This window comes from Piliocolobus tephrosceles, chromosome 3, assembly GCF_002776525.5.
Source record: "Piliocolobus tephrosceles isolate RC106 chromosome 3, ASM277652v3, whole genome shotgun sequence".
Taxonomy (NCBI): Eukaryota; Metazoa; Chordata; class Mammalia; order Primates; family Cercopithecidae; genus Piliocolobus; species Piliocolobus tephrosceles.
In genome coordinates, this window is record NC_045436.1 from 66,175,375 (window position 1) to 66,199,418 (window position 24,044).

The following is a 24,044-nucleotide window of genomic DNA, read 5'->3' on the forward strand; positions in this document are numbered from 1 at the left end:
GGATTTTGGCGCATTTTGGATTTTGGATTTTCAGGTTAGGGATGTTCAACTTGTATACTCAATCCTATTGCCTTGTCTAGGAAACATTATTAATTTACAATTTAACAAATCTTCCATTAGTATGTGATCATCCATACGTATAGAGCTTCTCCTTTGTCTTTATGTAATATATCTGTATTAGAATTTTATATAGTGAATTATATTTTCAATGAAATAGGGATAAATTTAAAAATGAAAGCTAATCTGTATGACATCTCCATTAAGATGATCCATAGACACCTCAAACTCAATATGTTTACATTGATAAAGTTTGGATTTCTATATATTATTTAAAAAGAGGGATCAGACTTTCTATGTATTATACTATGCATAATGTACAGTAAAACCCAATGTTAACGTAGCTCATTATATATGGATCCAGTAATATAAAATAAAAGATTAGTGGAAAAGGCTTTTAAGTTGAGGCTCAGCAATGACTGAGTCCAACCACCCTTTTCACCTTTCTAGCCCTCTACCTAAGAAATTGTATATATTCACAATCATTCTTACTTCTTTCTGAATAAGAGAATAAAGTCTCCTATCCTTCAGCTGAAGGCAAAACCTTTCTTTGTGTCCATGACTGCAGTCTTCTGTGATCTTCCTTCATTAGTTATCCGCTTTCTCATTTTTCTCTTGGATATTTTCACACTCTTCTCTCTGACTCTTCCACTTCAACCTATAAACATGTTCAAGTCTCTTCCATTCTATGACTATACCTTGCCCCCACCAGTATCTCTCTAGTTACCAATCTAATCTCTCACCTCTCTTTTTCATTCAAAATTCTTGAAAGGAGATATCCAGAATAAATTTCAACTACTATTTTGACTTTAGTTCTCTATGATCTAGTTTTTGCCCTTACTGCTCCTCCAATGAAACTGCCCTCAGTGCTCAGTGAAGTCACTAATGACCAGCATCTGCAAGTAGATGTCAATATGAGTAGACCACGATGCTTGTATCTCGTGTTTTTATAAGCTTCTGCAGGTAGATATGTCCCCCCTTTGGTTGTGACTTGTGTCTAATTCCTAAAGGTCTACTTCTGCTGGAGCATTTTCCCTGAGAATCATAGAAACTGGTAAGTGGGGTTCTGAGGTGAGACGACTGTAATCCCAAACCAATTTGTACAGCCATATAGCATCTAATGCTGGAGTCTCAAGGGTAATGACATTGGTAAACAGCAAATAAGCATGAAGGGAGAAGTTTATATGTTCGTGTTATTGTACATAACCAAGTTTTGCAAATAACAAAAAAATAAAAATGGACTTTTGTGTATATTTACTAAGGAGGGGTTTACTGAGCTCACGGTGGCTATTTTCATTACATACATACACAAAGAAAATGGATTATCTGTCAACAACTATCTTTGAAAAATGGAGAGCAAAACATTTTCTAGCAGTCAGAAGCTCAACAGTGTCACCCTGACTACTCTGGTGTTACCTGAGTATCAGGACTGAGTGATGAAATCTTGCACTATCTTTGCTGATCAGTGGAAGCATTTATAAGTTGATAGGAAAGATCATTGGTGTCAATGCCTCAAATAATTTCACTATGTATTACAGTGTATTATTGTTAATGTTTCGATTTTTAGCAGGTGAAATACTGATTATTCTAAACCTTTCAAAACCAGCATAAGTAAATCTTACTAATATGCCAGTGACAAAATGAAAATTATAAACATCATTTTGGGGAATGAAAAAAAAAACATATTAGGAATAATACTCAGGGGAAAATTTTAACTGTAGGACCAGGATGGCTTTCCAGTATAAGTTACAAATGGCAAATAAAAAAACTTAAATGTATTCAAATGTATGTGCATCACAGTTCCATCACATGAACAATGGGTCTCAAGCACCCAGGTAATTTTCTGCTCTCACAACTGAGTCAGCTAGACAACACAGGAGAATAAGAAGAAAACTTAACCCAGAGGAATAAGCATCCTACAAGCCATGAACCACACATGATAAGCTATTTAAAATGGGGCTGGTAGGCAGAATCACCAAACAAGCCTCAGCAATGGGGCTTTCCCTTAGTCTAGGGACAGTATCCACATGGAACCCCTATTACCTCACACCAAAGCTGTGCACTGCTGGCAGCTATGACCCTGCTGGCAGAAATTCACAGAAACCTTCAATTCTTGATAATAAAATGATCCTTATTTAATTAAAACAAAACAAAACAAAAAACCAAAACAACAACGATTGACACTGTTTTCACAAGTGAAAAAAGCCAGAAGATGGCAAAAAAGCATAGAAGAACATTCTCAAGCCGTTACAACTATTATTTTCTTACAAAGTTGGGAAGACACAATTTATCTTTAAAGGTATATCTAAGTAATTCTTTGGCCTTGAACTTGGCACCTAAGTGAGAGGCTTTTCTGGAGTGCTATATTCACTCTCCAGCATTGTTCTGCAGTTGTCTACAACAGCATCATCAGTAGTGCAAATTTGGGTATAACTGATATACCTTCATGGCTTTGCTTCTTCACAGGTGTCACAAAAAAATACCCTTAGAGAATGACTGAGGGATAAAAATGATGGATTGTTGTTGATTTCTAAATGTAGTTGGCCTTTCATCGTCTTTAAGATGAAAACAAACCCTTTGAGTTTGAAATGCTAACCGGTATGTACACTGGCTTTTTAGGTTGAACCTAAGAAGATAATAACATTTCCAGCTATGATTCTGAGTTTTCTTCTAATTGTACTTTGATCAAACTTTATGTCAAATAATTTGCCTGCCAAGATAGGCACTTGTTCAAGGTTTTAATTCTTGAAATTATAAGTAGGATATAAAAGGTGAGGTTTTTAAGATGCTATATTTCTCTTTCTTTTTAAAATCTTTTTTATTTTTCTGCTTAAGTATTCCTCTTTAATTTCATGAGCTATGTTTTCTGCATTATTTCGCTGAAGAACCTAAAAGGAATAAGTAAATGAGAAAGCAATATGTACCTAAATTCTTTGATGCATAAAGCACACAAGTTTTATAGCTATTTCTTTTTTACATTTCTAAGCCTTGCAAATCAATATTAATTAAACATTAACCAATTCACAAAATGTTTGGTTAGGGAGTACCCTTCCCCACAGAGGGTATACCTGCAGTAAAGGCAATAGAGTTGGCATTTTAAAAATATCCACCAATGATAAATCATTTCTCAGACTAAATAGTTATTGTCATGCTCTACTGTTTTATCTTTTACATTTTCATGGTGCACAGGAAGATTCAATTCTGATATGACAGACATCCCATAATGACCACACTAGATAAAAACTAAAATTCCCATAGTATTAAGTTAGTCTGTTTTTATCATTTAGCCCTATCTCTTGGTTTTATTTACCAGAAAAGATTACATCTGCAAAGTTATTTAAAACTATAAATCTGGCCGGGCGTGGTGGCTCACGCCTGTAATCCCAGCACTTTGGGAAGCCGAGGCGGGCGGATCATGAGGTCAGGAAATCGCGCCAACATGGTGAAACCCCGTCTCTACTAATATACAAATAATTAGCCGGGCGTGGTGGCGGGCATCTGTAGTCCCAGCTACTCAGGAGGCTGAGGCAGGAGAGTCGCTTGAACCTGGGAGGTGGAGGTTGTAGTGACCCGAGATCGTGCCACTGCACTCCAGCCTGGCGACAGAGCCAGACTCCATCTCAACAAAGCAAAACAAAAAGCAAACAAACAATGAATCTTTGAACAGCTTCTTTTATAAAGGTGACATCAGAAAAAGAAAAGACTGCATTAAGGGGGACGAAGGATGTATTACAAGGAGCAGTTGAAATGAAGGTTCCCCACCCATAGTATAGTGCTATTTTGGTGCTTCATATTTGTCTCAGCTCATACTTACAAGGGAAAAGAAACATAAGTTACTAATTTCAAACTTTAAAATGTCAGGAATGTAAAAACTAGAGGTTCCAATTTTTACTTCAAACCAAGGCAAAGACATTTCATTTAAAAGGAATATATTCAGATAGGTGCAAACTTGTCAAGATGGACATTCAGTGTTCATTTCACAGATATAGAGGCATACAACCCACTATGCAAGCCATGTCACAAGAATGTTTTGTTTCTGTGAGTTCACGAAACTAATGGTTACTCATGTTTCTGAGAAATAAGAATGAAGCCATGTGTTCAGCAGTGTTTTTGCTACAGTAACAGTTTTTAAACTCTTCTGCTGAATCTCCAAGGTGCCTCAGAGGAAGCAGCATGCCCGGGGAGGAGGAAGACGCATGCAGGTGGGACAGGGATCTCGTAATGGGCTTCCCACATACGGTTTTATTTGATGGAGGGGAAAGATTCTGCTATTAAAATCTTTCAGAAACTACACATTTGAAGTTTTAAAAATTACAGAAAACAGTAACACTGAATTCTAAAATAAAGCTTTCATGGAGAAACACAGTTCTGGATTGGAATAAAGAGGTGAAAAGAATATACGATGGTTTCTTCAGGCAATACTTTGCTTTTATAATTCCCACTGTAGCTGATGTAACTTTCACCTACTAGTCTTTCTTATTATTTATTCTCAATTGGAAAGTAGAGTCAAATAGTGACAACTTGATGAGAATGAATTTCCTTGACAGATTTATAGAAAAGCTTAAAAATGTCTTTTCCAGTATTTCTTTATTGTTCTGAGAATTCTCTTCACTGTTCTCATGTGCTGAACGACCTGTTTCCTGGATCCCATGTTTTTTCCTTGTTTTTGGTGGAATGCATTTACTAGTAACTTCCTAAAAAGACATGCATGAAGATAAACATATTTTAGGTCTTGCATGTCTAAAATGAATTTATTTCATCTTCACATATGATTTCATTGTTTGGCTAGATATAGAACTCTAGGTTGGAAACAATTTCCCCTCAGAAATTTCAAGATAGCTCTCCTGTCTTATAGCTTCTGCTGTTGATAAATTTGTGGCAATCCAAATTTTTAGTCCTCTGAATGTGATGGTTTGAGGCCAGACACTTGGTAAAGGCTTTCCATCCAGAAGTTTAATGTTCAATTCTTGGAAAGAAGTTTTGATAGTTTTCTCTCTTCTGATTTCATTGTTCCTTCTGAGACCTCTATTAGTCAGATGTTACCATGTCTACAGTTCTCATCTCCTTGTCTTTTTGTTTGACTTTCTGGGAGACTTTTTCAACTTGATCATCCAATTGTTCTATTTGCTTTTTATTTCTATCCGAATGTTTTACATTTTCAATTAAAGAACAATTGAGCCTTCTGTTTTAGAGCTTCTGGTGCTTGTTTTGTGGTCGTATTATTCTTGTCTCTCTCTTTTTCATCTGCTCCCTAATTATCTCTCTTCTCCCTGTGCTTGTTTTAGACTGTCTTTTATATTTTTAGCTTTCTTCAAATACTAGTGGTCCTTAGTTTTCAACTCATATTTAGGAAAGAGGCATTGAAATACCAATTGGAAACTGTGTGTGTCTATGAATATAAATATAAATTATATATTGATTGTCTAACATCCTGGCTATTAAAAAGAAAACATACACTTTTCATGGGTGATTAGCTTATAAAGCATGATTAGTTTCAATATAGGGATATATTTAAACATAGCTTTACAGACATATTCAGTTCAGACAGTGAGTCAACTGATTCTTCAAATACCTGTGTAACCTTATGTTTAGGCCCCTTGGAGTTCTCCAAGATGTATCACTACTGTAGTAGCAGAAATAAAAGTTCAAAATAATACAGAACTTATTTATATACTATTTTATGTCATAAAATATAGAAAAGTTATTGTAATGAAATCTTTTGATACTAATTTGTTTTTATCTAAGAGTGTTTGACTTACTTTTTTTTACATATTCAGGCAATAAATTTACCTTAGGCAAAGTAAACACAATTCTTGCTTTCAAACATAAAACCACTCCTTAAGAATTCTTTCAAAGTGAATAAAAATATGCCCAAAGGCTAATTTTGCTGTCACTGAAAGATTGTCCTGTCCAAGTGCCAAAAGTAGTGTGACTTATTTTTAATTTTGAAGGAAAAGGGAAAATATCTAATTTATGATGTGGAACTTCCACAATGGTAAAGTAGCATGTTTACTATACCGAAAGTTCTTTTGCTCCTAAACAGGGAAACTTTGCTACAAATATAAAAGCAAAACCCATTTTCCAGAATTTAATAGTAAATAGGGAGGTGAGCTATTATTAAAGAACATCAGAAATAATCTTTGGAAATTGGAAACACAAAATATAAAGAGAAAACCCTATGAATCTAAATTCTTTCTACTTTTCTTTCTAGTCAGTCTAAGGCATGGTTCAATTCTGTTTTTCAGTTTCCAAAACCTAGTGGAGGGTTTCTTTAAGAACAATGTAACCACTGCACTACAGCTCTGAACAACCATTTTATAAAGTTTAATAACATTCTAATAGAATGACTTCTTTCAGAACTCAGAATTATGGTCATTTGGGGATGAAGAATGAGAACATGTCAACTGTATCTTTCATACACTGAATAACAGATATGTGGTGCTACTATCCTCAGCATTAGACTTCTCAGCCTTATTACCTAAACATTGGGGTCTGATCCTAACTTCTAAAAAAGAGCAAAATAATGAGGTATGCTTATTTCCTAAACAATTATTCTAGTGGAAACAGAAACCTTCAACTTTCTAAAGTCGGTTTGCTGTTTTTTTTTCTTTTTAATTAACAAGACATGTAAAAAAAGTTAGGAAGAAGCTATAGGTGAGAAACTAGCAATTAGCTAAAGAATATGCCGAAATAGGTACATTATGCAGGCAGTTTATAAAAAAACATTAGCTTTACACATTTGAAAGTGTAAAACATTAGCTTTACACATTTGAAAAGTAAAAAATAGTATACATCTTTAACAAGGAAAAAATAAAAATAGGATTACAGATGTTTATAAATATAAATCAGGTGAAATAAATGCTGCATGTAAACTATTAAATATAGTTTAAAGAACACACCATTAAAACTGAAAACAAGACATATACATGAAACATTTATTATGAGTATTCATAAAATCTATGGCAACACAATGTGAAAAAATTAGGCAAATTGTAGATTTTTTAATACTAGATATCAAATTAAATTTGCTGATTATAATAAAACTGATTTACTGAGCACCTGTTATGTGCTTACTAGGATAAACACCTTATATAAATTTTGTCATCTAATCTGGACAACTATGAAATTAAGGACCTCTCTTATCCTTATTTACATATGAATAAAAAGGTCACATAGCTAGGAAATGGAAGACTTGGCATTTGGATTCACAGCTTTCTCATTCCATAACCCAGGGTACTTAACCATAATTCAATTTCATATAGTTAAAAAAAAGTTCTTAAAAGAAGAAACAGTTTTTACAAGTGTATCTTTTCATATATAGATCAATTAGGTTATTATTAGAAATCAGCCTTCCATCACTTCAAATAACCAAACAAAAATAACTGTCACTACCAGAATCTATGCTACAGAGTTAATAGCATGCTTTGCACATCTCTTTTTTAAAATCATAAACTCCTCTCAGGTTAACAGAACCTTCCCCCCGTCTCCATTTTATCACTCTTCTGAAGATCAAATGGTTTATATACAATTTTGGAGAAACAGAATGAGGAAATAGACTGAGAATTTGGAAGAGGAGAAATAAGGTGGAATATTAAAATGCTCAAATCGGCATTATCATTGGCTTGAGTAATTCTCCACAGATACAGATCTACTCTGGATATCAGCCTTGGGGACTAGATTGTCTGGTAGGTCCTGACTAACTTGTTCACTGGATATACTTCTTCCCTATAAAAAGACTTCCATGTTTGGGTGTAAAATGTTATATTAAGTTTGTTGCTAACCAGCCTCTCATTTAATATCCATTTCCTTTCTGACTAATACCTCTTGTAAACTCACAGCAGTTTTAAATACCTGGCATAGAGTCAGCAATACAGGTATGGCAGCACAAGGTGTTCTGGAGTATGATTAGCTTTGGTGTAAACATCCTATCTAAAATAGCCTTCAGGTAAGCTGAATGTACTTTTGTTGCCAATTTAAGCAGAAGGTGAAATTTGGAAATACAGAGAATCTCCATACACTCTAAGTACATTGTATCTCCATACATTGAAGTTTTAAAAATTGTAAGTTAAAATGAACAACACTGTAATTTTGTAACCTTCACTTACGTTCCCAACAAACAGTTTAAGGAAAAAGTTGACTGCTGCATATTTCCATTCTATAACCCTTTTTATCCAAGTATCTCCAAAATCATAGATAGTGAACTTGACTAGCTGTTCTTAAGGAAGTTGAAAAGCAGAACAACCAAAGATGTCAGGGTAAAAAAATCACTAGGCCTTCAACTCTCTGAGCATATAAAATTTTCATTTCTACTCAGTGGAAAACTGTTAAAGTTTGCTAAGGAGAATTTTATTAAAATCCAAGTTCTATGTACTGTCAGAGTCACTTAAGGTCCCCATTCTTCTGGTGCCATAATTAATATCTTTTGGCCACAGAAGAAAATATTTAGAGGCATTGACTAAGATCCCAAGATCCCAGCTTTCTGGACGGACTGTAAGAGAAGCATAACCATACTACATATCTCTGGAGGTCCAATCCCTAAGGGATTCCTTATATAACTAATTTAATTTATGACAGGTATATAGCCACACAGATTTTTAACACTTGAAAGGATTATAAAAAGACCATTTTCCTATCCCCTTATTAAAAGATGAAAGTGTGTTCTAGACATGATAAATGATTTGGCTAAACTTACGTTGTTCTAGGTGGCCATGATGGGTCTTGGCTTTTACCGAATTTCTTCACTTAGCATGTAGATCATAAAATGCTGAGGAAGGGAAAAGGGGAGTGGTGCGGGACTAGCTGAAAAGTTATAGTCCTAAATATCCACTTTTAGCATATGCTGATTTTTGCTCTGAAGGATCCTTTCACAATTCATTTACAGCAGAGAAGCCATATTTTAGCCACTAAACAGGTACAGAGATGATGCCTTTTCCTTACAGTTTATATTCAAAGTTATATAATATGGCTCAGAGGATATAATCCACCTTAATCTTAATATTCTAGCAATTTATACCAAGTGCTGTACCTCATGGCAGGTTTAAGTTTGCACAAAAGACTTTTTATTAAATTTATTATCATTTTTTATTTCAATAGGTTTGGGGGAACACATGGTATTTGGTTACACGGATAAGTTCTTTAGTGGTGATTTCTGAGATTTTGGTGCACCCATCCCCCAAGCAGTGTACACTGTACCTAGTGTGTAGTCTTTTATCCCTCACTCCCCTCACACCCTTTCCCCTGAGTCCCCAAAGTCCATTGTATCATTCTTATGCCTTTGCATCCTCATAGCTTTGCTCCCACTTATGAGAACATAAGATGTTTGGGTTTCCATTTCTGAGTTACTTCACTTAGAATAATGGTTGCCAATTCCATGCAGATTGCTGCAAACGCAATTATTTCATTCCTTTTTATGGCTGAGTAGTATTCCATGGTGTATATATATGCCACAATTTCTTTATCCATTGGGCTGGTTCTATATTTTTGCAATTGCGAATTATGCTGCTATAAACATGCATGTGTAAGTATCTTTGTCATATAATGACTTACTTCCTCTGGGTAGATACCAGTAGTGGGATTGCTGGATCAAATGGTAGTTCTACTTTTAGTTCTTTAAGGAATCTCCACACTGTTTTCCATAGTGGTTGTACTAGTTTACATTCCCACCAGCAGTGTAATGATATTTCCTTTTTACCACATCCACATCCTCATCTATTATTTTTTGATACTGCATTGTGGTTTTGATTTTCATTTTCCTGATCATTAGTATGATGATTATTTTTTCATGTTTGTTAGCCATTTGTGTATCTTCTACAAAAGACATCTTTAACAGCCCAATTTATTTTTATCCAAGTGCTCATGAGGTAAATCTTAAAGTTACAGAAAGTAGTTTATATATTTGAGATGTAAAATCTCCATTTGTTTATTTAACGAAAATAACTACATAAGGTGCTATGCTGGGCATTGTGAGGGAGATAAAGGTGGATCAGAGAAAAACAAGACACCTTGTACAGATGTAAAGCTTGTATCTACAAAAGGGTGCCCAGCCAAGGGGGGCAAATAGGGCTGAAATGTTGCTCATGCTCTGACAAGCTTTTTGCCCTAACAGAAAGTTGTCACCAAGTGGGGTGAAGGAGCACCTTTTTCTAATTCATGTAATGGTGCTTGGTAGGCTAGCTAGTGGTGGCTTTGGACACAAATGCCACAAATCTTTCAATAACACAAATCTGACCACAATGGTCATCACATTTTTCAATGGTTCTCCATTGCTGAAAGGAGAAAAGCAAGTTCAGATGATATTCAAGTTCCTTCACATTTAAATCTCACCTACTTTTTCTGCTTCATCCCCTACTATTTCCACATGAAGACTCTTTCTGCCAATCATATTCAACCTTTAACTGATTTTAGACCACACCATGTTCTTTCATTCATCTCTGCCTTTCCATCTGCCCATCAACACTCAGAAAAAAAATTCTTCTGGGTATCATTTATCTCATTTAATGCCAGGTAGTGTGAGTTACTCCTCCTCCTTTCTCCTACAGCATTCTGCACATCACTAGATCATGCCACATAAATACATTATATAGAACTTTGTTATTTATACCTTTCATTCTAAACTGCAAACATTATTCACAATACCTAGGAAATAAAAGAAATTAATTGATAAAAACAAGGTTCCTAACTTTAGGTAGCTTATACGTTTTTGGAGAAGATGAAAACAAGGTAGGTAAAGACAATTACTATAAGAGAAAAATGTATAAAAATGGTACAGATATTTCATACCTGCTGTTAGGGTTGCTAAGTCATTATTCACAGGAATTGACAAACTTTTATCAAATATTCAGAGATGTCAAAGGGAACTATGAAAGTTTCCAAGAATGTTGTGTTGACTCAGAGGCATTAGGAGATTGTGAAGAGTCTTTCAAGTGGAATTGAGAGACCTGGTTTCTGGTCCCAGGTTTGTCACTTATTTGCTGTGGGATCTCAGACAAGCCAATTGCTTTTGCTTGACTTTAGTTCTTTGGCTATAGCACTGCTCTCACAGAGTTAAGGTACTCTATTTGAGTACCTTATAGATAATGTATATGAAAATATGATTAAAACTAGAAAGTGCCACTTCAGCAAATGTTAAAACTGACATTTTTGGTTGGTAAAATGACTTAGAATCAACACATAAATCTACCACCCATCTAATATTAATGCCCACCAAGTGTGTGTGAGACAACTGCTTTGCCGGACTTTAAGTAAAGTGCAAGAACTGATCTCTGCCCTAGAGAATCTGTGTTTGGGGAGATGAGGCAGCTGCTCATGTTAAAATAACTACAGAGGCCAGACACAGTGGCCCAGGCCTGTAATCCCAACAGTTTAGGAGGCTGAGGTAGGAGGACTGCTTAGAACAGACATGGTGAGACCCCCCAGTGTCTACAAAATTTTTTCAAAAAATTAGCTGGGCACAGTGGCATGCACCTCTATTCTGAGCTACTCAGGAGGCTCAGGCAGGAGGACCACTTAAGCCCAGGAGTTCAAGGTTGCAGTAAGGTATGATCATGACATTGCACTCCAGCCTAGGCATTAGAATGAGACGCTGTCTCAGGCAATGACTCTGATGTTTTAGTTTGGGGAATACTATCACAAGAGACTTCACGTAGGAAGAGTATAGACATTTTAAGTGGCTATAATTGCTCCTTCTGTTTTCACTGTGTGGGAGAAAAAGAGAAGATGTCAGAAGAAATCTGTCTCTAAAAAAAGAAAACAACTACAGGAAAAAATATAGTAGCAGCTAAACAAGTGAAACAAAAATAAGTGTAAAAGAGTACAAAAGAATAGGCTATTTCTTGGTGGGGTGGTCATTATGGTTTAATGACAGACTGGTTATTTCAGTAGGTCGTGTAAGGAAAGAATACAGCTGGCCCTTGGTATCCAAGGGCAACTGGTTCCAGGAGCCCCTTAGATACCAGAATCCGAGGATGCTGAAGTCCCTTATATAAAATGGCATAGTATTTGCATATAACTTGTGCACAGCCTCTTGTATAAGTCATCTCTAGATTACTTATGACACCTGATATAATGTAAATGCTATATAGTTGTTACGCTCTATTTTCAAATTTGTACTTTTTGTTGTTGTATTGTTATTTTTTATTGTTTCTTTTTTCTGAATATTTTCTATTCCCAGTTGGTTGAATTTGCAGATGGAACCTGCAGATACAGGGCACTGACTATTTTGAAATTCTGGGGCATAGATACAGAATTTTAGTGTAAAGACACAAGAAAGAATACAGAGATAGCAAAGAAGATCTCAAGTAAAAATAGTAGACCACTTGGTGATAGCAGCATGTTTTCATAGGGCAGTTTCTGATTAGGCAGGAAAAATAGGTTGCAGACAGTCCCCAACCCTTTTGGCACCAGGGACTGGTTTTGTGGAAGACAATTTTTCCACAAATGGGGTGGGGTATGGTTTCAGAATGAAACTGTTCTCAGGCATTCGATTCTCATAGGGAGCACACAACCTAGATCGCTCAGATGCATAGTTCACAATAGGGTTCGTGCTCCTATGAGAGTCTAATGCCACTGTTGATCTAACAGGAGGCAGAGCTCAGGCTGTAATGCTCACTTGCCTGCCACTCACTCATGCTGTGCGGTACTAGTACTGGTCTGCGGCCAGGAGGTTGGGGACCCCTGGTCTATAGGAGGGTGCTAAGTACTGTGGTGCTCTGCTTCACTTTGGAGACAAGTACACTGCTGCTAGCTGCTTTCTAACAATAATAAGTAGAGAGCTTAAGACCAGGTCAAATGGTCCTTCCTTAGAATGCTTACTCCTATCTCAGATGTGTTGTTTGACTGGTCAGATGAACAATCTATGCCAGATTCTAATGCAATGACTCTGATGTTTTAGTTTGGGGAATACTATCAGAAGAGACTTCACGTAGGAAGAGTACAGACATTTTAAGTGGCTATAATTGCTCCCTCTGTTTTCACTGTGTGGGAGAAAAAGAGAAGATGTCAGAAAAAACGTTCATCAGTGAGATAGAAAAGTAATTTAAGGCTCTCCTTTTATTAGCTATAATAGCTCAAGCATAGTGAATAGGACCCTTCTTGAATTAATGAGGCAAACTAGAAGGTGATTTTTTTAATGTCAAGCTGGCATGAAGATCTTGTGCTATTATTAGACCCAGGAAGGCATAGACTACAAAACAGAATTCAGGGCCTGACAGATCATTAAAAAATAAAATAAATAGACTAAGTTTACATAAAGTTAAACCTTTTTGAAAACTCAGTGTGAAATGTATTTAACTCCAATGAATTGCTTTAAAAAGATTTTCTAGAGCTAGATTCATAAGACTATAATAAAAAAACGACTATAGTAAGCACATTTTACATTTTAAAGAAAAGGAGGTGTTTTTTTGCTCCTGACTGCCACATCATGAGTTGCATGCCTGCTCCCAGGAAGGGCCTATCCCAATCGGCTCTTCCCTGTCACCTCAGTGTCCCCACTTGGCTGAAGCTGGCCTTTGAAGATGGAAGGGAGGAGATTTACAAACTGGCCAAGAAGGGCCTGACTCCCTCACAAATCGGCAATCCCAGGGGATTCACTGAAAGGAGGATAATATCCAAATGCAAATAAAAATTCAACCCCACTTTTACAGATATCCGTCTTTGGCCTATGTCAGCAAATTCCGATACACAGAATAAATTATGCATCTTACTCATCACCTGTGTTCCCAAGCATAGGGCACATGGGGTAATGAGCCCAGTTATTGCCTTTTTTGTAAACATATTTGTGACAGTTGATTTCCTGTTAGAGATAAAACTCTTCCAAAAGTAACTGGGACAATTTAATAAAAGACACATGAATAAATGAGGTGGAATTGCAACAAATAACTTAAAAAACAAAAATCAAAGCAAAAGAAAACAATAGTGATAACCAAAAAGATTGACTTTCTCCTGAGAGAGACTCCCAGCTGCTTTTAAATGGCACATGTTTTTTCATGAACTGAGAGCTACAGCCAAGAAGCCAGGACAATGAGGGCCACAGCCACAGGGACAATGAGTGGCAGGTGGCAGAGATGGCTGAAAGATGCAACCTGCTTCAGTCTCCCCTCAGAGGCTGCTCCCTAACGGCTGTATTCCCCTTCCAGCTGGTGACAGACTTCCTCTTGAGAGTCTCCTGAGGCTTACAAAAGTGCTTCAATTCTCTGTATAGCCTCTCCACAGAGGAAAAATGGAGTAACTTTGAGCAGAAGGAGCTATTTCAAACACTGAGCTCGTCTAAGCTTTTATGGAACAATGCTGATTGGGCAAAATAAATAACCAAGTGAAAAGAAAATAATTTTTTAAAGTAACCTCTCCTCATCCCTGTCATTAAAAGTACCAGTAGTGGACATGGAGGCTCACGGCTGTAATCTCAGCACTTTGGGAGGCCGAGGAGGGCGGATCACCTGAGATCAGGAGTTCGAGACCAGCCTGGCCAATGTGGTGAAACTCCGTCTCTACTAAAAATGCAAAAATTAGCTGGGCGTGGTGGCAGGTGCCTGTAATCCCAGCCACTTGGGAGGCTGAGGCAGGAGAATTGCTTGAACCCAGGAGGCGGAGGCTGCAGTGAGCCAAGATCGCGTCACTGCATTCTTGCCTGGGAGACAAGGGTGAAATTCTGTCTCAAAAAAAAGTACCAGTATCATCTCCATCTTAAACATCCTCTACAACTTTTTCACTAAAAATAAAAAATGCTCACTACACTTCAACATTTTGTTTCTCAAAAACAATTAGAGTGCCAGGAATTTCCTCATCTCTGGCTTTCCTGCCCAAATTCTTGTTCGTATAGCTAATAGTATACATTTAAATAAAATTAATTTTATATAATCTTGAATATACTATTCTCCTGTGAGGACAATTAATTGATAGTAGTTTCATTTTTATACCCAAAGTGTTCAAAGAGACACTCCAACTCTGAGAAAATGGCTGTGTCTACAGCAGGGAGTTAGAGGGCTCCTCTTGTAACAAATGAGAACTGAAATCTATTTTTCCTAAATCTAATTTAAAAATCTTTTTCCCCACAGTTTATCAAGTGCTTGTTAAACACGCACCATGTAGAAGGTTCTGTATGAAGACAGAGAAACAGAGAGAGAGAGATGAAACCTTTTATCGTAAGCATTATTTAACCTGTCCTAAATCTCCTGTTTATTAACTTTAAGACTTTTAAAGAAATAATAATAATTTTCCTAAAACAACTGTGTGAACTGCCTAACTATTCAGATCAAACCAAACCAAACCAAACAAAACCAAAACCCTCAACAGGGAACAAACCTGCCTCATCTAAATTAGAAACCACAGAACTACTAAGACGTAACTGTTAGCAAAATTTCTGAGTTGTAATATACTAATTATAAATAGGACCACAATGGGATCCCCTCCCCAACCCAAGCATTATGGAACACAAAAATATAATTTGAGGAAACAGAATTTTCTGCTACTTTTCCTGTGACGATTTTCAGAAGATCTCATATAAAAATTAATCATAAATGTGCTTACATGTTAGATCAAATAAGAAGTGTACTATATAAGAATTAGCAAGTCAGTACAATAATTGCTGGCATCAAATAAGGTTTTTTTTCCTTTTAGCCAGACAGAATCTCACTGGGTTTTACTTTTGTTTTGCACTTCGATGTTACTACCATGAATTACTTAAAAGTGAGAAAGGCACATTTATATCTTGCTAACTGCTCTTCCAGTTCACTCAAGTGAAAGATTTATGGTTTCTTCATCTTCCTCTTGCTATTTCCTGCAAATTGCCATATCCTCATACATGATGCCAGCCCTTGTCTCAAATCAAAAACTGAATTCTAGAAATGTTGGAGCAGTCAGTTAACCATAACTCTACGTTCATTTTAACTTTATGGATGGTCATAAAGATCATTGTTTCAGAGGAGTTAAAGGTGAGAGCACTTCAACTGCTTCTCAAGCCACTTTCCACATGGCTTTTTATTCCAGTGGACTTGAAAAATATAAAGGAGGAAAATCAAATACAAATGCTCCTCAACTTATGACGGGGCTAAGTCCTCGTAAACCCATCATTAGTGGAACATGTCTAAGTCGAAAATGCATGTATGTGTTTTTTTGACTTACGATATTTTTGACTTGTTATTTTCAACTTAAGATGAATTTATCCAGATATAGCTGTATTGTAAGTTGAGGAGTGTACCGAGTGTGTACCACTTTTGCACCATTGTAAAGCGCCAAAATTTTAAGTCAAACTGTCGTAAGTTGGGGACTGTCTATATCTGTATCTATGGTTCTTGGGGCGAAACAATGAATAGATCTGGGATTTATTTTGGCTGTTGTTATTAGCTATGACTGCATGATACACTAAGTCCAGTTCCAAATAGACTCTCCGAGTACCACTAATGATCTGTCATATGGTAATCTCTTCAGTGTTTACATAAGACGAATGAAAACAATAGCAAGCAAAATAGAATGTAGAGTCCTAGCCTATTGAGTAATTCAGAATAAAAATAATCTGTAACCTCGTACTTAAAAAAATATTAGTTTCCCATTACAAATCCACATCATTGGTGTGACAGATGCTATTTCTGTGTCGAGGTACATAGTTGGTCCTTTCCTTAAGAAATGCAGGTAGAAAAGTTGCACAATTACTTCATGGAATTTTATTTGGTAAATAAAAATAGCTTAAGTAAAGAGTTGGCAAGGAGAGAAAAAAATGTTTATCTGTCATACATAAAAGTCATTTTTATATTTTCACAGAGGTCTTCCTGTTCTTGTCAAGAGTTTATCTTCAGAGGTAAGGGCAGAGGGTCCCTTCTACTGTGAGACAATCTTTAATACAAAATTAGACTGAGATAACTTGCCAAAATGATAAAAAGATGATAATGATACAATCTCTTTCCCTATATACTCACGATATCCTAATTTCATTTCTATGCTCTCCACGAGGAAACAGCAGGGAAAGTAGTAGTATCATTTCCATTTGATGGGTAAAGAAAGCAAAGTTAGAGAAGTGTGTGATTGGCTAGAAACTGCTGTATTAAGAAACCCAGTGGAAGAATCTACTTCAAGTCTAGTGTTCTTCTCACTATATTATGCGATTCCTCTGAAGACTACATTTTGAGAAATAATATGAGCAAGTAAAAAACAATTGTGATATAACAGAAGCCATGCAAAGTGCAATTTAACTTAGTGACTATGTCATGTAATGCACTTCCTGTTTCAAGATTTCTTAGTATATGGTCATTTAAAACACCTCACGGCAAGCAATTTATTTTGCTTAATGACCTCAAGCCACTGCTTTCCTCCCACCAATGTATTTTGAAGGGAACTATCTTACCTCTGCTCCTGAGTATGCATCAGTCTGAAGGATGAGTTCATCCAGGTCAACTTCATTACTGACAGGCATGGAGTGAAACTGCAGCTTAAATATTTCCCTTCTTGTTGCTGCATCCGGTAAAGGCACATAGATGATTCTATCAATTCTTCCAGGTCGCATCAAAGCCTGTAAAGAAAATGAGGCAACATGAATTAACTGGGCTCAGAACTGATATTCCACCTCAAAGATACCTAGGGAAAGATGTCTGGAATTTCACGAATGATTCACTATTACCCATAATTGGTAAATAAAACAAGTACTAGAGATTCCATAATCTATGTCACAGATACAAACAATGTCAAGAAGTACTTTTGAAAATAGAAGGCTAGGCGCAGTGGCTCACGCCTGTAATCCCAGCACTTTGGAAGGCTGAAGTGGGTGGATCAGGAGGTCAGGAGTTCAAGACCAGCTTGGCCAACATGATGAAACCTTGTCTCTACTAAAAATACAAAAAAAAAAAAAAAAAAAATTAGCCAGGCGTGGTGATGGGTGCCTGTAATCCCAGCTAGTCGGGAGGCTAAGGCAGAGAACTACTTGAACCCGGGAGGTAGAGATTGCAGTGAACCAAGATTGCCCCACTGCACTCCAGCCTTGGTGACAGAGCAAGACTCTGTGTCAAAAAAAAAAAAAAAAAAAGAGAGAAGCAATATTTATGGGAGGGTTTCCCTTCTCAGCAATTATCAGGTGAATAAAAGATGACTATTCGCTTTTCAAAAATGTGCAAATAATTTGCACTCATTATATCAAAAGGAATTTTTTTTTGTAACTTCCTTAAATAACTATTAAAATATGGTTTAAGGACAGGCATGGTAGCTCATGACTGTAATCCCAGCACTTTGTGTTTTTTTTTTTCTTTTTTTCTTTTTGAGACAGAATCTCATCTGCCACCCGGGCTGGAGTGCAGTCTCGGCTCACTGCAAGATTCTCCTGCCTCAGCCTCCCTAGAAGCTGGGACTACAGGCACATGCCACCACGCCTGGATAATTTTTATATTTTTAGTAGAGATGGGGTTTCACCATGATGACCAGGCACGTCTAGAACTCCTGACCCTCAGGAGTTCGATCCACCTGCCTCAGCAGGCGTGAGCCACCATGCCCAGCCAATCCCAGCACTTTGGAAGGGCAAGGAGGGCGGATTGCTTGAGTCCAGGAGTTCGAGACCAGCCTGGGCAACATGACAGAACACCATCTCTACAAAAGAATACAAAAATTAGCTGGGCACAGTGGTGCATGCCTGTAGTCCCAGCCACTCAGGAGGCTACGGTGAGAGGATCACTGGAGCCCAGGAGGCAGAGGTTGCAGTGAGCTGAGCTAGCACTACTGCATTCCAGTCTGGGTGACAGAATGAGATTCCATTAAAAAAAAAAAAATCTGTATCTATATCTATATCTCTGTATCTATAGCTGGGCTAAGCTGTTAGCTGTTTCAGAGATACCTCAAAATAGCACAGTTCTAATAAAAGAATACTTCTAGAGCTGAATGCAGTCAAATAAGCCTTCCTAATATTTTACTAGAGGCTAATGCCTACATTATTTTACAACTAGTTAATTTACTTATTCAGAAAAATTTGGTGAGCATGTATTACATACCAGACATTGCTCTTGGTAATAGGAGAAAACACGAATACAATATGTACAATTGACTATTGCGATGGTTATACATATCTGTGAATATACTAAAAATCAATGAATTAAATATTTCAAATAGTGAATTTTACGATACGTGAATTATCTCAAAGTGGTTGAAAAGAGGTATGTGTCTAAAATCTCTCTCTCTGTGTATCTACAGAGGGAATGTGGCAAGTTTTAGCAACTTTTAAAAAGAACAAAGTGGAAAAACTTACACTACTTGACTTCAAAATTTATAATGCTAAAGAAACAAGATAGCATGAGAGTATCTAGAGGATAAAGATACAGAGAAATAAAATAGAAAAAGGAAGTCCATATTGATTTTAAGGCACTCAACAAGGAAATTATCTTAGGAAATGGTACTGTGAATACTAGAAGTCCATATGAAAAAAATGAACATTGACCCTTACCTCACAGCATACTGAAAAATAAACTTGAAATATATGAGTTAAAACTATAAAACTTCTAGAAGTACAAAAGAAAAAAACGGATAAACTGGTCTTTACAAAAACGAAAACAAAATTTCTCTTCAAAAGGTACCTTTAGAAAATGAAAAGACAAGTCACAGACTGGGATAAAATATTCACAATATGCATATTTGACAAAGGGCTTGTATCCAAACTATATAAAGAATCCTCACAATTCAATAATAGGAAAATAAACAACCCAAAGTAAGTGAACTAAAAATTTGAACATACTTGCTAACCATACAGCTTCCTTTGTGAGGTAAGTACGTGAAAAGATACTTAACATCATTAGTTATCAGATCAATGCAAATTTAAACCACAGTGAGATACCATTACATTATCATAAGAATGATGAAAATTAAAGACACTAACAATACCAAAGACCGATCAAGGACATGGAGCAGCTAGAACTTACATACACTGTTAATGGGAATATAAAATAGTACAACCACTTTGGAAAGCTACTTGTCAGCTTCTTAAGGAGTTACACCTAACAACCTAATTATTTCACTCCTAGGTAGTTACCTAAGAAGAAAAAACCCATATCTACACGAAGACTTATATATGGAAGTTCACAGATTTTCCTCTACCTCCTGCGCTCAAGTGATCCTCTCTTCTCAGCCTCCCAGGTAGCTGGAATCACAAGTGTGCACCACCATGCCCAGCTTTTTTTTTTTTTTTTTTTTTTTTTTTTTGAGGTGGCATTTCACTCTTGTTGCTCAGGCTGTAGTGCAATGGTGCAATCTCTGCTCACTGCAACCTCCGCCTCCTGGGTTCAAGCGATTCTCCCACCTCAGCCTCCCAAGTAGCTGGGATTATAGGTGCCCACCACCATGCCTGGCTAATTTTTTGTATTTTTATTAGAGATGGGGTTTTGCCATATTGGCCAGGCTGGTCTCGAACTCTTGACCTCAGGTGATCTGCCTGCCACGGCCTCCAAAAGTGCTGGGATTACAGGCTTGAGCCACTGCACCTGGCCCCAGCTATTTCTTTTGTATTTTCAGTAAAGATGGGGTCTTGTCATGTTGCTCAGGTTGGTCTCAAATGCCTGTGTCCAAGTGATCCACCCACCTTGGCTTCCTAAAGTGCTGAGATTATAGGTGTGAGCCACTGTGCCTGGCCCACAGTAGCTTTATTCACAATAGCTAAAATTGTAAACAACTCAAATGAGTGAATAGTCAAAACATATAATGGAATACTACTCAACAATAGAAAGGAAATAATGAACACTCAGCGATGTGCATGAGTCTCATCATGCTGAGTCAAATAGAACAGACATAAAAGAGTACATACTGCATTTATATAAAATATTTACAAAGTCTAATCTAATCTATAGTAGCAAAAAGCAACTAGTGGTTGACTGCAACCTGAGGAAGAGGGAAAGATGGACTGCAAAGGGACAAAAGCAATGTTTTGAAGGTGATGGGGATGTTCTGCACCTTAATTGCAGACGTGGTTTCACAGGTTTACACATGGCTAAATTAATTGACTTGTACATAGAAGTTGACACAATTATCGTATGTAAGCTGAAACTAAATAAAAAGGATTAATAAAGAGTAGTAACTTGCATTTGTTAGACTCCCAGTATTTATAAATCAGTAAATTTAAAGTGGAATAAAGATATTTTCAAATTTCTCAGTCTGGAAAGATTATCTTCTTTCACTAAGGAGTTTGGAAAAAATCACATAAGAAGTCACGTAAGAGAAAGACTATTTAACGAGCTGTGACAGATCAATTTCTACGATTTAGCCACCAATTTGGTGACATATATTACAACCATTTCACAATCTCATAGTTAATTTGTTTTGTTTTTGTTTGTTTGTTGTTTTGTTTTAATGTACTTCACCATGTTCATACTTAAGAGTTCCAAATAGACTGTTAAAATCCATGGGGTCAATACTATCTTATCTCATATCAGTGCTTTATAAAATACTTGAGTGAATGTTAACAAATGTAGGGTTTTCTTGTTAAATAAATTCGGAGAACACTGTGTAGAAACAAAGTAAAAAGTTTGTATAGGTTTCTATATGAAGGAATTTTTGTAACTTACATTAGTAGGTAATAAAAATATCCAGGAGAAACCTATGGTAGTATGTAAAAATTCTATTTTAAATTCCCAAACTCTAATCATGGAACATCTCAAAAACTAATATTCCTTTTCCACTTTGGAAAATGCTGTTGTATACTTTTTATATATGTTATGATACCTAGAAGAGGGTGATTGTCTACCAAATATCTATCAATCAATTCTTAACTTAAACACAAATTAGCTGGCAAAAATTCAATTAGGAAAAATCATAAAATAAATATATCTCCCTTGCTTAAAAATGAGTGTTTTAATTCTTTGCAGACAATTCTACACACCTAACATTAATTCATTAAATAGAAATGATGCATGATTAGCTTTCTTAAAATGTATTTTATCAAAGAATTCAAAACTCTATTTCAATCATGGAAATCACTTCTTTCTATCTAAAACAAATACAGTACTCAGGAAATAAAGATGATTTCAGTAAATACATATTTACAAAATTGAAAATGTTATCTAAGACAAATAACATTAATATTTATATAGTGCTTAAGCATCTATGAAGCATCTTCCACATACTGTAGCTCATTTAATATTCCCCCAAATTTTGGGAATTAGATATTATTATACCCTTATTAAGACAAAGAAAATGAGGCTCAAGGTCATATAATAACTTACAGAAACTGGGCTGAAATCTGGGGTTTCTAAATGTTGAATCAGTCCTTTTTAATTTTACTATTTTGACACTACAGGATACTCATTGATGAACAAACAAAATTCTCTTTCTGAAATATAACTAACAAAGTTAAACAATTCTCTTATCAAAAAAATTATTAAGCATCTACTATGTGCCAGACTGATTTACTTGCTTGGGATAAAGCCATGGAGAGCTTGGTTCATTTTTTAAAGTTGAAGTTGTCCTTTTCACCCTACTGGAGTAACAATTCTAGGCTATTTTAAAATTTCCTTTCTAGCCGGGTGTGGTGGCTCAAGCCTGTAATCCCAGCACTTTGGGAGGCCAAGACGGGCGGATCACGAGGTCAGGAGATCGAGACCATCCTGGCTAACACGGTGAAACCCCGTCTCTACTAAAAAAAAAAAAATATATATATATAAAACTAGCCAGGCGAGGTGGCGGGCGCCTGTAGTCCCAGCTACTCGGGAGGCTGAGGCAGGAGAATGGCGTAAACCTGGGAGGCGGAGCTTGCAGTGAGCTGAGATCCGGCCACTGCACTCCAGCCTGGGGGACAGAGCAAGACTGTCTCAAAAAAAATAAAAAAATAAAAATTCCTTTCTAATAGTTGAAGGAACACAGCAAAGGATATAGAGCATACATGTCAGCTAAGTCACTGGAACACTCAGCATATATCTGTGTGTGCTTATTTATTTATTTTTTTTAGCTGTAGCTATCCTCAGGCAGTGCAGGTTGAGTATACTTCAATGATTATAACATTGTCTGGGCCAACAGCCAGCTAGGCTTTTTCTGGCCTGATCTTGTCAGTGAAAGTTATGCTTAAAAAATAGTAGGAAAGAGCCTTCCTTCCTGTAGAACTCTGAATGAGTTAACACCCTTCCTAGAATGTCTTTAAAAATACTGTTTTGGGATATTAGGGTGGAAGACTGTATTCTGAATGATAGCATGTTCTATTATTATTAAAATCACCATATGACAATTCAATGAAGAAACAAGTCAAGGCTTTCTAATACTCTGAACCCTTCTGGCTCCAAGGCCATGTTGGATATTGTGGTCTCTCCATTAAAACTTTATTAAAAAAAAAAACAAATCATAGAACAAACTCCCTTTCTGAGAACTTATTCAAGACCTTGGGCAAGTCTCTACATCTGTAACAGCCTCAGTTTCCTCATGTGTGAACATGAAGGCGGCTCTTTAATTACAGGTGCCTATGTGCATTTGACAAAAATTCCCCTCAAACTATACATAGGCAAAAATACCCCCAATTTTGCAAATAATTCCAGGGAGTTCACCTGAAATCTGCTTGTGTGCTCCAGACTAAAAATTATCATATTGGATGACCTTTTAAATGGGCCTTCCAACCCCCAGTTCTAGGATCCCCTGCCATTCTTATACAACAAAATATCCACAGCTTATACTGCATAGTCATTACTGTAAACATGTTAGTTTATTATGAAACCAATATCCTTCTTTTCTTCTGACCTTTATATCAAGGACTCAAAACATCTGGTATTTCACATGAAGGAGTCTTAACTATCAAACCTTACACCGCAATTACAAGGCTGCCTTTTCTTTTTTATAAATTCTGAAATTCAACACTTATAGTTGTTTCATGTTCTATCAAATGCTCAAATCTAATTTCATTACATAGACATACTTGTTCAGACAAAAGTATTAAAATAGACACCTTGAAAAATCAGGTCCCATTGGCTCCCATTCATTTAAAATAATCAACAAGGGTGTGTATGTGTATATAGGGAGTGCCTTCCTCTAGGAAAGGAAAGCAGCATTGAGCCTTT

The 24,044-nt window shown here is 36.4% G+C and overlaps 1 protein-coding gene across 3 annotated transcripts in view; it reads right to left on the reverse strand.

Annotated features, from left to right (window-relative positions):
* Positions 1–24,044, reverse strand: part of SPATA5 (spermatogenesis associated 5) — a 363,998-nt gene that overhangs the window by 42,268 nt on the left and 297,686 nt on the right. For all 3 annotated transcript variants that reach the window (XM_023217553.2, XM_023217552.2, XM_023217556.2), the window contains one exon: positions 17,390–17,554. In XM_023217553.2, coding sequence (XP_023073321.1) covers positions 17,390–17,554 — 165 coding nt within the window. The remainder of the gene's footprint in view (positions 1–17,389; positions 17,555–24,044) is intronic.